At 39.8% G+C, this 15,122-nt stretch overlaps 1 gene segment (V, D, J or C); it reads left to right on the top strand.

Annotated features, from left to right (window-relative positions):
* The first annotated feature begins 13,030 nt into the window (after window positions 1–13,030).
* LOC128106939 (T-cell receptor alpha chain V region 2B4-like) lies at window positions 13,031–13,605 on the top strand. The segment is given in 2 exon segments: window positions 13,031–13,079; window positions 13,256–13,605. Coding segments are annotated over 2 exon segments (399 nt in total).
* Window positions 13,606–15,122: the final 1,517 nt, after the last annotated feature.

The raw sequence follows: 15,122 nt of genomic DNA, 5'->3' as shown, positions 1-15,122 counted from the left end.
TGGGTTGAAATGAATAAAAGAGTTTAAGACTTGCAAATGGAAAGAGAATAAATAAAGAAACAAAAACTGAGGGAAAACTGAAAAGGAAAAATTTAGGAACTCAAACAGGATGCTCAGAGGAAGCCTCTGAAAGAGAATAAAAGAGATGGAAGAAAGAATTTCAACCAATGAACATATGATAGAAGACATGAATACCTTGTTCAAAGAAAGTGTTAATCTAAAATTATCCAAGCATAAAACATCCAGGAAGTCTAGAATAGTTTCTAAAGACCAAATAAATGAATAATCAGAACAGAGGAAGGAGTAGAAACACAGGTCAGAGGCACAAAAATATTTTCAACAGAATCATAGAAGAAAAATACCCAGTCCTCAAAAAGGAGATGCCTATCAAGGTACAAGAACATACAACCTCCAAATAGACTGGACCAGGAAAGAAAGTCTCATGGTGCATAATATTCAGAACACCTAATGCACAGAAAAAAGAAAGAGTATTGAATGTACAAGAAAAAGGCCAAATAACATATAAAGGCAGATACTTTTAAACAATACTTCAGTTCTCAATGGAGACCCTAAAAGCCAGAAGGCCCTGGGCAGATATTGTACAGGTTCTAAGTGACCATACATACCTCCCAGACTACTATTCACAGCAAACTTTCAATCACCATAGATGGAGAAAGACTTTCAATGATAAACCAAATTAAACAGACTTTATCTACAAATTCAGCCCTACAGAAGCCACTAGGAAAACTTAAACCTGAAAGGATACTCTGCCCCAGTTGCCAGCCAGCAGGGAAAACTCCTGTGGGTAGGCTCCCACACCAAAAACCCCCATCGGACCCTGCAATCTACAAGACCCACACTCTACGACAATACCCCCCCCCCCCGCCAGCTCTCATTGGAATCTGCCAGCTCTCATTGGACCAAGAGGTGAGTGACTCTTCTCTGACCCAGAGAGTCCTGCCTTTAGGACCTAGGCCCTGGGATACAACCAGCCCCCAGGAAACCCCACCATCTCTGCCCCAGTTACCAGCCAGCAGAGAAAACTCCTGCAGGCAAGCTCCACCACCCAAAGCCCCAATCAGACCCTGCAATCTACAACACCCATGCCATACCCCAATACCCATCCCCCTGTGACACCAGTGGCTTCGTGAGACACAATCTGCCAGCTCTCATTGGACCAAGAGAGGCTTCCTGAGATGGGGAATCCACCAGCTCTGACTGGATCAAGAGCTCTGATAAGACCAAGAGTGGCTCCCTGAGCCACTGAATCAGCTAGCTTGGATTGGACCAAGAGCAGCTCCCTGAGATATAGAATCTGCCAGCTCCAATTAGACCAAAAGCTAAGATTGGACCCAGAGGGGCCTGTGAGACACAGACTCAACAAGCACAGATTGGACCAATAGCAGCTCACTCAGTCACATGCCCCTCTTGCACCTACTGGAGGAAGAGATGAGTAGGCATCAGTGCAAAACTATAAACAACAGCATAAAGAGCAATATGGCATCACCAGAACCTAGCCTTTCTACAACAACAAGACCTGAATATCACAATGTAGAAGAAGCAGAAGAAAACAACCTTAAAAATAACTGCATGAAGATGCTAGAGGTCTTTAAAGAGGAAATGAAAAATTCCCTTAAAGAAATTGAGGACAAGACAAACAAAAATTGAAAGAAATCAAGAAATCCCTTAAAGAAAGTCAAGAAAACCATGAAAAAGCAATTAAACATGTGAAGAAACAATTCAAGACCTGAAAAGTGAAATAGAAATTATGAAGACACAGAGGGAATGCTGGAAACAGAAAATCTGAGTAAATGAACAAGAACTACAGATGCAAGCATAACCAACGGAATACAAGAAATGAGAGAATATCTGATGTAGAGGATACAGAAAACACCAAAGCCAAAAAAAGTCATAACACAAAATGTCCAGGAAATCTGGGACATCATGAAAAGGCCAAATGTAAGAATAATAGGGATAGAAGAAGGAGAAGAATAGCAACTCAAAGGCACAGAAAATATATTCAACAAAACCATGGAAGAAAACTTTCCCAACTTAAAAAAGGAAATACCTATGAAGATATAAGCAGCTTATAGAACACCAAATAGACTAGACCCCCCAAATAATAATTAAGCCACTAAACATACAGAATAAAGAAAGAATATTAAGAGTAGCAAAGGAAAAAGGCCAAGTGACTTATAAAGGCAGACCCATCAGCATAATGCCTGACTTCTCAATAGAGACTTTGAAAGTCAGAAGGTCCTGGACAGATATAATGCTGATACTAAGAGACCATGGATGCCAGCCTAGACTAAACTTTCAATCACTGTAGAAGGAGTGAACAAGACATTCCAAGACAAACTAGATTTAAACACTACCTATCCACAAATCCAGCCCTAAAGAAAGCACTACAAGGAAAATTCCAACCTAAAAAAGGCAGATATACACATGAAAACACAGGCAATAGATAACCCCACAGCAGTAAATCCCAAAGAAGGGAAATACACACACACACTATCACCAACACACAACAGGAATTAACTGGTTATTAATATCCCTTAATATCAATGGACTCATTTCACCTATAAAAAGACACAGGCTGACAGAATGGATATGAAAACAGGATCCATCTTCTGTGGTATACAAGAAACACACCTCATTTTCAAAGACAGACACTACCTCAGAATAAAAGGCTGGGAAAAGACTTTCCAATCAAATGGACTTAAGAAACAAGCTGGTGTAGCTAGCCTAATATCTAACAAAATAGACTTCAAACCAAAATCAACTAAAAGAGATCAGGAAGGACATCATATACTCATCACAGGAAAGATCCACTAAGATGAAGTTTCAGTTCAGATTTCAACATCCCACTCTCACCACTGGGAGATTGGCCAGACTGAAACATAACAGAGAACTAAGGGACCTAACAGAAGTTTTGACTCAAATGGACTTAATAGATATCTTTAGAACATTCGACCCTAACACAAAAGAATATACCTTCTTCTCAGCACCCCATTGCACCTTCTCTAAAATTGACCACATACTCAGTCACAAAGCAAATCTCAACAGATAGAAAGTAGTTGGAATAACCTCCTGTATTCTATCAGACAAACGTGGCTTAAAGTAAGATTTCAACAACAACAAAAATCACAGAAACCCTACAATCTCATGGAAGCTGAATAATGCTTAACTGAATCATCACTGGGTCAAGGAAGAAAGAAAGAAAGAAAGAAAGAAAGAAAGAAAGAAAGAAAGAAAGAAAGAAAGAAAGAAAGAAAGAAAGAAAGAAAAAGAAAGAAAGAAAGAAAGAAAGAAAGAAAGAAAGAAAGAAAGAAAGAAATTAAAGATTTCCTAGAATTCAATGAAAATGAATGTACTATGTACCCAAACTTATGGGATACCATGAAAGCAGTGCTAAGAAGAAAATTCATGGCACTAAATGCCCACATAAAGAAGTTGGAGAAATCTCACACTAAGGACTTGACAGCACACCTAAAACCTCTAGAACAAAAAGAAACAAAGTCACCCAGAAGGAATAGATGCCAGGAAATAATCAACCTGAGAGCTGAAATCAATAAAATAGAAACAAAGAGAACAATACAAACAATTAATGAAATAAAGACTTGGTTCTTTGAGAAAATCAACAAAATAGACAAGGCCTTATCCAAACTAACCAAAAAGCAGAGAGAGAGCATCCAAGTTAACAAAATCAGAAGTGAAAAGGGAGACATAACAACAGACAATGAGGAAACCCAGAGAATCATCAGGTCATACTTCAGAAACTGTACTCCACAAAATTGGAAAATCTAAAAGAAATGGACAATTTTCTGGATAGGTACCACATACCCAAGTTAAATCAAGACCAGATAAACTATTTAAACAGACTGGTAACACCTAAAGAAAGAAAAACAGTCATTAAAAGTCCCCCAGCCAAAAAAAGCCCAGGACCAGATGGTTTCAATGCAGAATTCTACCAGAATTTCAAAGAAGAGCTAATACCAATACTCTTTAGATTGTTCCACACAATAGAAACAGAAGGAACATTACCAGACTCCTTCTATGAGGCTACAGTTACTCTGATTCCCAAGCCACACGAAGATGCAACAAAGAGAGAATTACAGACTAGTCTCCCTCATGAACACTGATGCAAAAATACTCAATAAAATATTGGCAAATAGAATCCAAGAACACATCAAAAAGTTATCCACCATGATCAAGTAAGCTTCATCCCAGAGATGCAAGGATGGTTCAGCATATGAAAATCTCTCAATGTAATACACCATATAAAAAGCTGAAAGAAAAAAAAAACACATGATCATTTCATTATATGCTGAAAAGGCCTTTGACAAAATTCAACACCCCTTTATGATAAAGGTCTTGGAGAGATCAGGAATACGCGAAACATACCTAAACATAATAAAGGCAATTTACAGCAAGCCAACAGCCAACATCAAAGTAAATGGAGAGAAACTCAAAGCGATTCCACAAAAATCAAGAACAAGACAAGGTTGTTCACTTTCCCCATATTTATACAATAAAGTACTTGAAGTTCCAGGTAGAGCAATAAGACAACAAAAGGAGATCAAGGGGATACAAATTGGAAAGGAAGAAGTCAAACTTTCACTATTTGCAGACAACATGATAGTATACATAAGTGACCCCAAAAATTCTACTAGGGAACTCCTACAGTTGATAAACACCTTCAGTAATATGGCAGGATACAAGATTAACTCAAAAAATTAGTAGCCCTCCTATGCACAAATGATTAAAGGACTGAGAAAGAAATCAGAGAAATATCACCCTTTACAATAGCCACAAATGATATAAAATATCTTGGGGTAAATCTAACTAAACAAGCAAGGACCTGTATGATAAGAAATTTAAGTCCCTGAAGAAAGAAACTGAAGAAGATATCAGAAAATGGAAAGATCTCCCATGCTCATGGATCGGTAGGATTAACATAGTGAAAATGGCAATCTTACCAAAAGCAATCTACAGATTCAATGCAATCCTCATCAAAATCCCAACACAATTCTTCATAGAACTTGAAAGAACAATACTCAATTTCATTTGGAAAAACAAAAAACCTAGAATAGCTAAAAGAATCCTGTACAATAAAGCCACCTCCAGAGGCATCACCATCCTTGACCTCAAGCTCTTCTATAGAGTTATAGTAATAAAAACAGCCTAACATTGTCATAAAAAACTGACATGTGGACCAATGGAATCGAATTGAAGACCCTGACATTAACCCACACATCTATGAACACCTGATTTTTGATAAAGAAGACAAAACTGCATAATGGAAAAAAGAAAAAAGTAAGCATCTTCAACAAATGACTAGATGCCAACATGTAGAAGATTGCAAGTAGATCCATATCTGTCACCATGCCGAAAACTCAAGTCCAAGTGGATCAAAGATCTCAATATAAAACCAGTTATACTGAACCTGATAGAAGGGAAAATAGGAAGTAGTCTTGACTGTATTGGCAAAGGAGGAGACTACTTTCTAAATAGAACATCAGTAGCTAAGACACTGAGAGCAACAATTAATAAATGGGACCTTCTGAAACTGAGAAGCTTCTATAAGGCAAAGGTCACAGTAAATAAGACAAAATGACCAGCCTACAGAATGGGAAAAGATTTTCACCAACCCCACATCTGACAGAGGACTGATCTCCTGAATATATAAAGAACTCAAGAAACTAGACATCAAAATACCTAACAATCCAATTAAAAAATGGCCTACAGAGCTAAACAGAGAATTCTCAAAGGAAGAATTTCAAATGGACAAAAGACATTTAAGGAATTGCTCAACATCCTTAGTCATCAGGGAAATGCAAATCAAAATGACTCTGAGATACCATCTTACACTTAGCTATTATCAGAATAGTTAAGATAAAAAACACTGAAGACAGCTGTTGTTGGAGAGGATGTGGAGCAAGGGGAACACTCCTCCACTGTTGGTGGGAGTGCAAACTTATATAGCTACTTTGGAAATCTGTATGGCGGTTTCTCAGAAAATTGGGAATCAATCTTCCTCAAGACCCAACTATACTACTCTTGGCCATATATCTAAGGAATGCTCATTCATAACACAAAGAAACATGCTCAACTATGTTCATAACAGTATTATTCATAATAGCCAGAACCTGGAAACAACCTAGATGCCCCTCAACTAAAGAACGGATTAAGAAAATGTGGTACATATACACAATGGAGTACTACTCAACAAAGAAAAACAATGACATCATGAAATTTGCAGGCAAATGGATGAAACTAGGAAATATCATCTTGAGTAAGGTAACCCAGACTCAGAAGGACAAAACATGGTATGTACTCACTCATAAGTGAATAGTAGATGTAAAGCAAAGGATATCAGACTATGACCCACAACTCTAGGGAAGCTAGCTAACAAGGAAGACCCAAAGAGGGATACATGGATCACCCTGGGAAGGTGAAATAGATGAGATCTCCATGAGTAAACTGGGGATGTGGGGTGGGCAATGGAGGGTAGTGGATAGGGAATGAAAACATAAGGGAATGGGATGATCAAGCTGGAACAGGAATGGAATGAGAAAGCAATGAATGAGATACCATGATAAAGGGCAACATCATGGGGATAGAGAGAAACCAGGTGCTAGGGAAATTCCCAGGAATCCCCAAAGATGACCCCAGCTTGGACTACTAGAAATAGTGGAGAGGGTGTCTGAACTGAACTGACTTACCCCAGTGATCAGACCAGTGAATACCCTAACTGTCATTACAGAGCTTTTCTCCAGTGACTGATGGAAGTAGATGCAGAGATCCACAGCCAAACACCAGGCAGAGCTCCAGGAGTCCAGTCAAAGAGAGAGGGAAGAGAAATTCTATGAGCAAGTGCATCAAGATCATGATGGGGAAACCTGCTGAAATGACCAAACCAAACTAGTGGGAACTCATGAAAGTTGGATCAAAGGCTGTGGAGCCTGCATGGGACTGGACTAGGCCCTCTGCATGACGAGACAGTTGTGTAGCATGATCTATCTACTTGGGGATGCCCCTGGCATTAGGATCAGAATCCATTCCTGGTGCATGAGAGGGGCTTTTTCGAGCCCACTACCTATGATGGAACACCTCCCATAGGCTTGAGATAGGGGAGGGGCTTGGACATGCCTCTACTGGATGTGCTTCCCCATGGGAGGCCTTGCCTTCTTGTGAGAAGGAGTGGAGGGGGTGGGTTGGGAGGAGGAGGCTGGCGGGTGGGAAGAGGGAAGAGGGGGATCTTTGATTGGTGTGTACAAGGAATGGAAAAATTTTCTTTTTTTATTATTAAGAAAATTTCTATTCATTTTACATACCAACCACAGATCCCTCCTCCTCCCTCTTCCTGCCCCCCACCATCCCCCCTCAACTCACCCCCCATTTCTACCTCCTCCAGTTCAAGTTCTCCCATGGGGAGTCGGCAGAGCCAGGTACATTCAGTTGAGGGAGGTCCAAGCCCCTCCCTCCTGCACCAAGGCTGCACAAGGTGTCACACTTTAGGTACTGAGCTCCAAAAAGCCCGCTCATTTTTTTAATAATGATAAAAAAGAGCACAAAACCCCCCAAAAGATAACAACACCCAAGAAGACACAGGGAATAAATAATGTCAGTCCAGCAAATCCTAAGAACAGGAAAGAAACCCACCACCACCACCACCACCACCACCACCACCACCACCACCACAAAAATAGGGAATTAACAAACACTGCTCATTGATAACTCTCAATAGCAAATGGTCCCAATTCCCCAATAAAGAGACACAGACTAACAGAATGGGTTAAAAAAGAAAAAAACAGGACCCATGTTTTTGCTGCATCCAAGAAACATACTGTAACATCAAGGATAGTCATTACCTCAGGGACAAAGGATGGAAAAATATATTCCAAAAATTGGATCTAAGTAAAAAGCCAGTGTAGTAATTTTAATATTTAGCAAAATATATCTCAAACAAAAACTACTCAGAAGAGATATGTGCACTATACATACACATCAATGGAAAAATCCACTAAGAGGATGTTGCAATTTTTATTGTTGCATCTAAGCACCCAAAACTTGGCCACCCAAGTTTGTTAAAAAGAAACACTGCTGCAGCTTAAGTCATACATTGACATCTACACACTGTTAGTGGGAAACTTTAATACCCTACTCTCACCATAGACAGGTCCCCAAACAAAAAATAAACTAGACTGATTGGATATAATGAACTGGATCTAAGAGTTAAGTTCATAGCACTAAGTGCCTACATAATTAAAAAAGGAGGAATTTTATAGTAGCAATTTAACAGCACACATGATAGCTCTAGAATAAAATGAAGAAATAACTTTGAAGGGAGTAGATGGGAAGAAATAACCAAACCATGTTTTTGTTAGATGGTCTATGGCTCTTGTGGGAGAATTGTCAGCACAAGTGGCATAAATTAAGATATGTGTGTGCTTATAATTTAAAGTGAACATATAATACAATTTGAGACTTTATCAAACATCATTTATTCTGTCTCTCCTCCCTCCCTCCGCTTCTGTATTGACATCCTTTTCTCTTTCTCAATTCAAACTCCCTCCTCATTTTTCCCATTTCCTCCTTCTTATCACCTATATCCCACTATTCCCCTCTCTAGATCTCCCCTCACATGGTCCCTTTTACTTTGCTGGTGCCTGTAATTATTTTCATTTAAAACTCATATCTGCAGATTTTGAGCTCAAAACAACAGATGAGAGAGAACATGTGACCTTTGCCGTTCTGGGTCTGGATTGTTATTGAAAGGTGTGTATGGACTTCAATCATTTTGTTGTATTTTTACTATTTGTGACCTTAGTCATAACTTTAGGCATCCATAATTATTGCTCCATTTATTTTTCTTTCTATACTTTCTTGGCCTTGTTTCTACATCTCCTCAGCTTGAAGTATTGCTTCCGGTATTCTTTGCATGTATGGTCTCATGGATATGAATTCTTTTAGTCTGTTTATATTCTGGATAGTTTTGCTGGGAACTGTAGCTTAGGTTGGCATGTAGAGTTTTTTTTAGAAGTTGGCACACTTTGTTCTAGTCTCTGATAGCCTTCAACGTTTCTATGAGAAATCATGTGTTGTAATGATAGATTGTCCTTTCGATAGAACTTGTGTTTTTCTTTTGCAGCTTTCAATACTCTTCCTTAGTTCTTTATGTTTAGTGTTTCAAGTATGATACTCTGTGGGGAGAATTTCTTTTGTTTTCTTGTTCATTTGATGTTCATGCAGTTCCTGTATCTGTATAGGTTTGTCTTTTTTTTTTTATTTAGGGAAGTTTTCTTCTATGATCTTTCTGAAGAGGCATTCTATGCTGCTGACCTGAGATTCTTCTCCATCTATAGTTATGATTTGAAGACATGGTTTTTCAAATTATTATTAATTATTGTTTGGTGTGTATGTGTTCTTTACCTGCATGTGTGTATGTGCCTGGCACCCACAGAGGCAGAAAGAGGATGTCAGATACCCTAAAACTGGAGTTACAGATGGTTGTGAACCATTATATGGGTGTGTGGAATTGAACCCAGATCCTCTGGAAGAGCAGTTGGCATTCTGAACTGTAAAACCTTCTCTCCAGCTTTATTAACATGAGCCTTTTTATGGTGCCCTACAGTTCATGAATGTTCATTTCATGTGTTTGAAAAATGTTTTTCATATCCTTTGCTTTATCTTTGAACTCTGATAGTCTGTCTTCTATTCATCCATTATGTTTGGAAGGCTTCTCCTGGAGTTTTCACAGTGGCCCATTAAGCTTTTTAATTCTATCTTCATTTCAGCTTGAATTATCTTCAATAGGTCTATCTATTGAATTCAGTTTTCAAATCCGAGATTGTCTTCATTACTTTGTTCAGCCTTATATTTTGTTTTCTTGGGCATCACTCAAGCATTTATTTCATTTAAGATAATTTTCTTTAATCTCATGGAGCTGCTTTTGTCTGTTTTGAACTACATGAATTCTTTAATGAAGTTTATGATTGTTCTTTTAAGTTCTATGTTCTGAGGTTCATCTAGGTAATTCTGGATATGGGTGATTGGAAACATACTGTTTTGACCTTTCATATTATTTGTGTTTTTGTGATTAGACTTGGGCATGTAGACTTCTTTGACTGGTTGTGTGTTTTGTGATGATACAGTAGGCTGAGCTGGTACACAGGATTTTTCACCTGAATGAAACTCAGAGGTTGGCGAAGTCACAAGTGGGACTCAGTAGTCTCCACTAGGTCCCTGGTTGTGGATATTGGGTAGGTCTGGGGATTGGGGAGGGCACAGGAATGGTCAGGCATAGAGGGCAGGCTGTGCTGGTGTATAAGGATTGGGCTGGGCCTTGAGGTTGGATATAAACAGTAAGTCGTTTCTAAAGAATATTCTCCACCATGGCCCCAGTGAACAAGCTAGTAAGTAGAGAGGGCTCATTCTCCAGTTTCTACTTGCTGTGAGGATCACAGATCTCTCTTCTTAAGTTGTATCTTTACAGAGTGTCAGATTACGCACCTGTGGATCTCATTGAGACTTTTGTTTAAGGCCCAATCAAGGGAAGCCTCTCCTCTCCTACTGTGCAGCCAATGTTAGGATCCTTAGTTTACTTTATGGTTTACAGCTTAGCAAGGGGGATTTGATCTGGCTCTGTTGTTTACATCTTCTGCATATTGTTCCACACTTCTGCATATTGCTCTCCTCACCTGGCAGCCACACACTTGATGCTTTGTTTCAGGTTCACAGTGATGCAGGAAAGTGCTGTGTGTCTCATAGGTCATCTTCTTGCTCTTCCATGAGAACTGTTAATCCAGTCCTTCACATTTTATTGGAATTCTCTTACAGGGAGGTGTGTATCTTATAAAACTGTGCTTCAAATTTAGTTTCACATTTTTTTTTGACATTTTCCAAGGCCACTGTGCTTGTTCTCTTCATTCTTGTCTCTTGTCCTTAAGATTTTTTGAGACAAGGTCTCCCTATATGTCTCAGGCAGGTCTCAAGCTCACATTCTCTTGCTTCAGCCTCCCAAACCTGAATCCCTTCGGGGATTATAATCATGTGACACTATGATTACCTCCTTCTTATAATTTTACATTTACTGAGAAATGAGTGTTGTTATTATTGTCATGGACAATGCACTCTTGCAGAAAACAGTTTGAGTCTGAGCATCTTTCCCTCATTCTGTTCCCTTTGTACTTGATGCCAAAGGAAGGGCATGATCAAACCATGTTTTGTGTATGCTTATCCATGGCTCTTGAATAGGAAAAGGTCTTTAGTTACCAGCTTCTGCAAGGTCTGAAAGCTCATTGTGGGACAGAGTAGGAGGCACAGAGGTCCTTGTGCTCACAGATATCACTAGAGGCAATCTGGAGTGTGAAAAGTACAGGGTTGTTGCTTCAAAGGAAGGAATGCATAATCTGTTGTCTCCTCAGAAGGCTGGGAGCCAAAGTGGTGAAAAGCCTGGTAACCTGTGTGCTATCTTTGTGGCCAGAGTCCTTAGAATTCACACCTTCAAACCCATTTACTCTTAACATAAGGTTGTTTTTCTCAGCTAATATATTGAACCCATCTTTATGGAAGGTGTCCCATGTACTTTACAAAGAGTTTCAATGTTGTCACTTCCAATCTTTATTTAACTTACCTTGTGTCTCAAGGCAATTTATGTATGCTTTATGGTGCACCACACAGGATTGGGGTGTGGGGAGAGAGGAGGTTGTTGGGTGGGACTAAAAGGAGAGGAGGGATCTGTGATCAGGCTGGGAACACTTAATTGGTTAGCTAATTAATTAATAAAAATAAATAAAAAGAGTTAACATTCACTAGAAACATTTCACCAAATTTTGTTGCACTGAAATATGCTTAATATAAACTACTCATGATCAGTCTGCCAAAGTGTGAACCACCGCCTGGTCCTTATCTGTGCTGAACCAAACTGCCTTCTTGCCTCTCTTAGATCTTTACTTTACTGGCTGTGGAGGTCTCACAGTCTGCTTCAGGATGGTTGTTTCCTGACTTGTTTCTATGTGGACCTAGTTTAGCTCTGGCATAAATGTTCCCTGCGTACACAAGGCTTGATGACTGTGTTAGGAATGGTGAGTGGGAGAAAGTGAAAATATTAGGGAAGAAGAGAAAAGGAAGAAAGCAGAGAAATGGAGAGGGAAGTCTGTGTCAGAAAGAAGGAAAGTGAGAGAAATTAGATCTAGAACTATCACAGATCACTCACTACACAACAGGACTTCACTCAAGAAAGGAGAATAAAAATTAGATAAACAAAAAAGTTTCTTAGGTTTTATTTGGAGATGAGGTACTGAACACAGCTCCATCTCTCCTAGTCCAATACAAGTAATGTTCTGTTTAGACACAAATGTGCTCCCAGTAAAAAATGGAATGAATTCCAGGCCTTTCTAGGTGCTGGCCAAGATAACCAGTTTGTCTAGGACATTTGTAAAACTTGAAGACAGATTTGAATGAGAGTGTCTGGAGTAACAATAGTTGGAGCTATGCTGTATGAAAGAACCACACTCAGATTTCAATGCAGACATCTCACAGGTGATTTTTCAGTGCAGGTGACTGCCTGTGTATGATATCTATGGAAGAGGATAACGTGCTGAGTGTGCACACACGTGCTCACCTCACTCCCCACCTGACTTGGAGCACGTGTCTCTTCAAAACACCTACTGAACTCTCAAGGGCTTTATTTTTGATAGTTAGGTTAGAAGAGTTTGTAGCTTGAGTATTTCTTTGGTTACTATCATGAGCCCACAAGGTGGCAGTGTTTTCTTAGGGATCCTGAGCAAAGTGCTCAAGTGAAAGAGAATTGGGGAAGAGGGGAGGGGCAGGAAGAAGGGGAGGGGGTTCAGAAAGGGTTCTAGGAAAGGCTTGGTGCTGCTGAGGTGGTGAAGAGTCACTTTTCTGATTGCTAACAAAGCTGCTTTTCATGTTTCCTTAAGCAGGAGATGTGGAAACTTTTGATGTGACTCCATGAGTTTAGAGTTGAGAATCTGACTCCTCAGTGAAGAGGGAGGAAGAGAGGATGAAGTCCTTGATTGTTTCTGTAGTGGTGCTGTGGCTTCAGTTAAACTGTAAGTTTGGGAATTCCTGTGGGATACATGTGTGATATGTAAAGTTGCTGCTCACTAAAGCTGATGGTAGAAAATTCCATTTTCAATCTCTAGTTAGGGAGTGAGAAGCCCATGAAAAGCCATTCTGGGGTGTCTGCATCCAATCCTGTTTGTCTGACCTTTGCCTTTCTGCACAGGGGTGAGCAGCCAGCAGAAGGTGCAACAGAACCCGGAATCCCTCAGTGTCCCACAGGGAGCCATGGCCTCTCTCAACTGTACTTTCACTGATAGTGCTTCTCAGTCCTTCTGGTGGTACAAACAACAACCTGGGAAAGGCCCCAAGGCACTGATGTCCATCTTCTCCAATGGTGAAAAGGAAGAAGGCAGATTCACAGTTCATCTCAACAAAGCCAGCCTGCTTGTTTCCCTGCACATCAGAGACTCCCAGCCCAGTGACTCAGCTGTCTACTTCTGTGCAGTGAGCACACAGTGCTCCCCAGGCACCTGCAGCCTGCACTCAAACCTACTGGGCCTGTCAAGGTTTTAGATAGAGCACAGATCTCAGGCTGGGGAAATTCTGTTTCTATTCTGTAGGCAATGGGAATTAAGAGCAAGAGTAAAGAGGGCTTGTTTGATTGGGAAAATATATTGACATTTTGACAATAACCAGTCCTAAAGGGAAAGGCACACTATTGGTTTGGCTGAAAGAGTTTTCTTCTCTTCTCTTCTCTTCTCTTCTCTTCTCTTCTCGTCTCGTCTCGTCTCGTCTCGTCTCGTCTCGTCTCGTCTCGTCTCTCCTCTCCTCTCCTCTCCTCTCCTCTCCTCTTCTCTTCTATGTTGATGGTTCTACAAGAATGTACACACTCTTCATGTTGGACGACATGCACATGACAAAGAGACTTACCTCATGCCATGTCATAAAGACCACCATCGCCTCTACAGGAGTGTGACTTACTTGCTTTTTAAAACCTTTCAATTAAAAATATTTGTTTTCTAATTTTGAAAAACTTGCTTACAGAGTAGCACTTTTTCCTATAGCAATTTCATATATACCCTTCCCCAAGCTAATTTCCTCTGCCATCTCCTTAGTCCCCATGCTTACTGACACCTTCTTGCTCCCAGTATCCCCCCTTTCACTTCCATATCATATGTTCTGTTATCTTCACACTCATCTTTCTTAATGCCTCCTTTTATTTATTTTTCTAGCTTCCCAGCATCTACACACAGTCATAGTCATATGAATACATACAGATAAAAAGTAGAAACAAAGGTTTACATGTGTTTGTCTCTCTGAGGCTGGAATAACTCACTTAGTATAGAATTTTCCAACTGCATCCATTTTCATGCAAATTCTATTATTTCATTTCATTTATTGATGAATAATATTCATATATATGTATATATATACATATACATATATATATATATTTGACTTTTTGGCAGACCTATGTTTAATTTGTTGGACCTGGGATTGGAGGACCTGAAAGAATGGGGTGGACTACAGTCTAATACTGTAGACAAGCTTACTTCACTTTTATTTTACTTTTATACACAAATGTAACAAAGAAAACAATGATCCAAGGAAGGTTGTTTGAGTTCATAAAAACATGATCAGAAAAAATGTAAGCAAATGTCAATAAGCACATACTAAATATTAGCAGAGGAGCACTTTCTCAGAACTTTCTCAGGACAGACCAATTTTTAAAAATTTTATTATTAAGAAATTTTCTATTCATTTTACATACCAACCACAGATCCACCTCTCTTGTCTCCTCCCACTCCCCAGCCTTCACTCCAATACACCCTCCATTTCCACCTCCTCCAAGGCAAGGTTTTCATTGGGAATTAGCAGAGCCTGGTACATTCAGTTGAGGCAGGTCCAAGTCCCTTCCCTCTGCACCAAGGCTGCATAAGGTGTCCCACCATAGGCACTGGGCTCCAAAAAGCCAGCCTATTCACCAGGTACAGATCCTGATCTCACTTCCAGGGGAGCCCCCTAAACTGTTCAAGCTAAACAACTGTCTCTCCTATCCAAAGGGAATCCAGTACCATGGGGGCTCCACA

Source organism: Peromyscus californicus, unplaced genomic scaffold (assembly GCF_007827085.1).
Source record: "Peromyscus californicus insignis strain IS unplaced genomic scaffold, ASM782708v3 Scaffold_12__1_contigs__length_115047231, whole genome shotgun sequence".
Taxonomy (NCBI): domain Eukaryota; kingdom Metazoa; phylum Chordata; class Mammalia; order Rodentia; family Cricetidae; genus Peromyscus; species Peromyscus californicus.
Note: the sequence above shows the minus strand (reverse complement) of the source record. Positions and strands in the feature narration are given on the sequence as shown.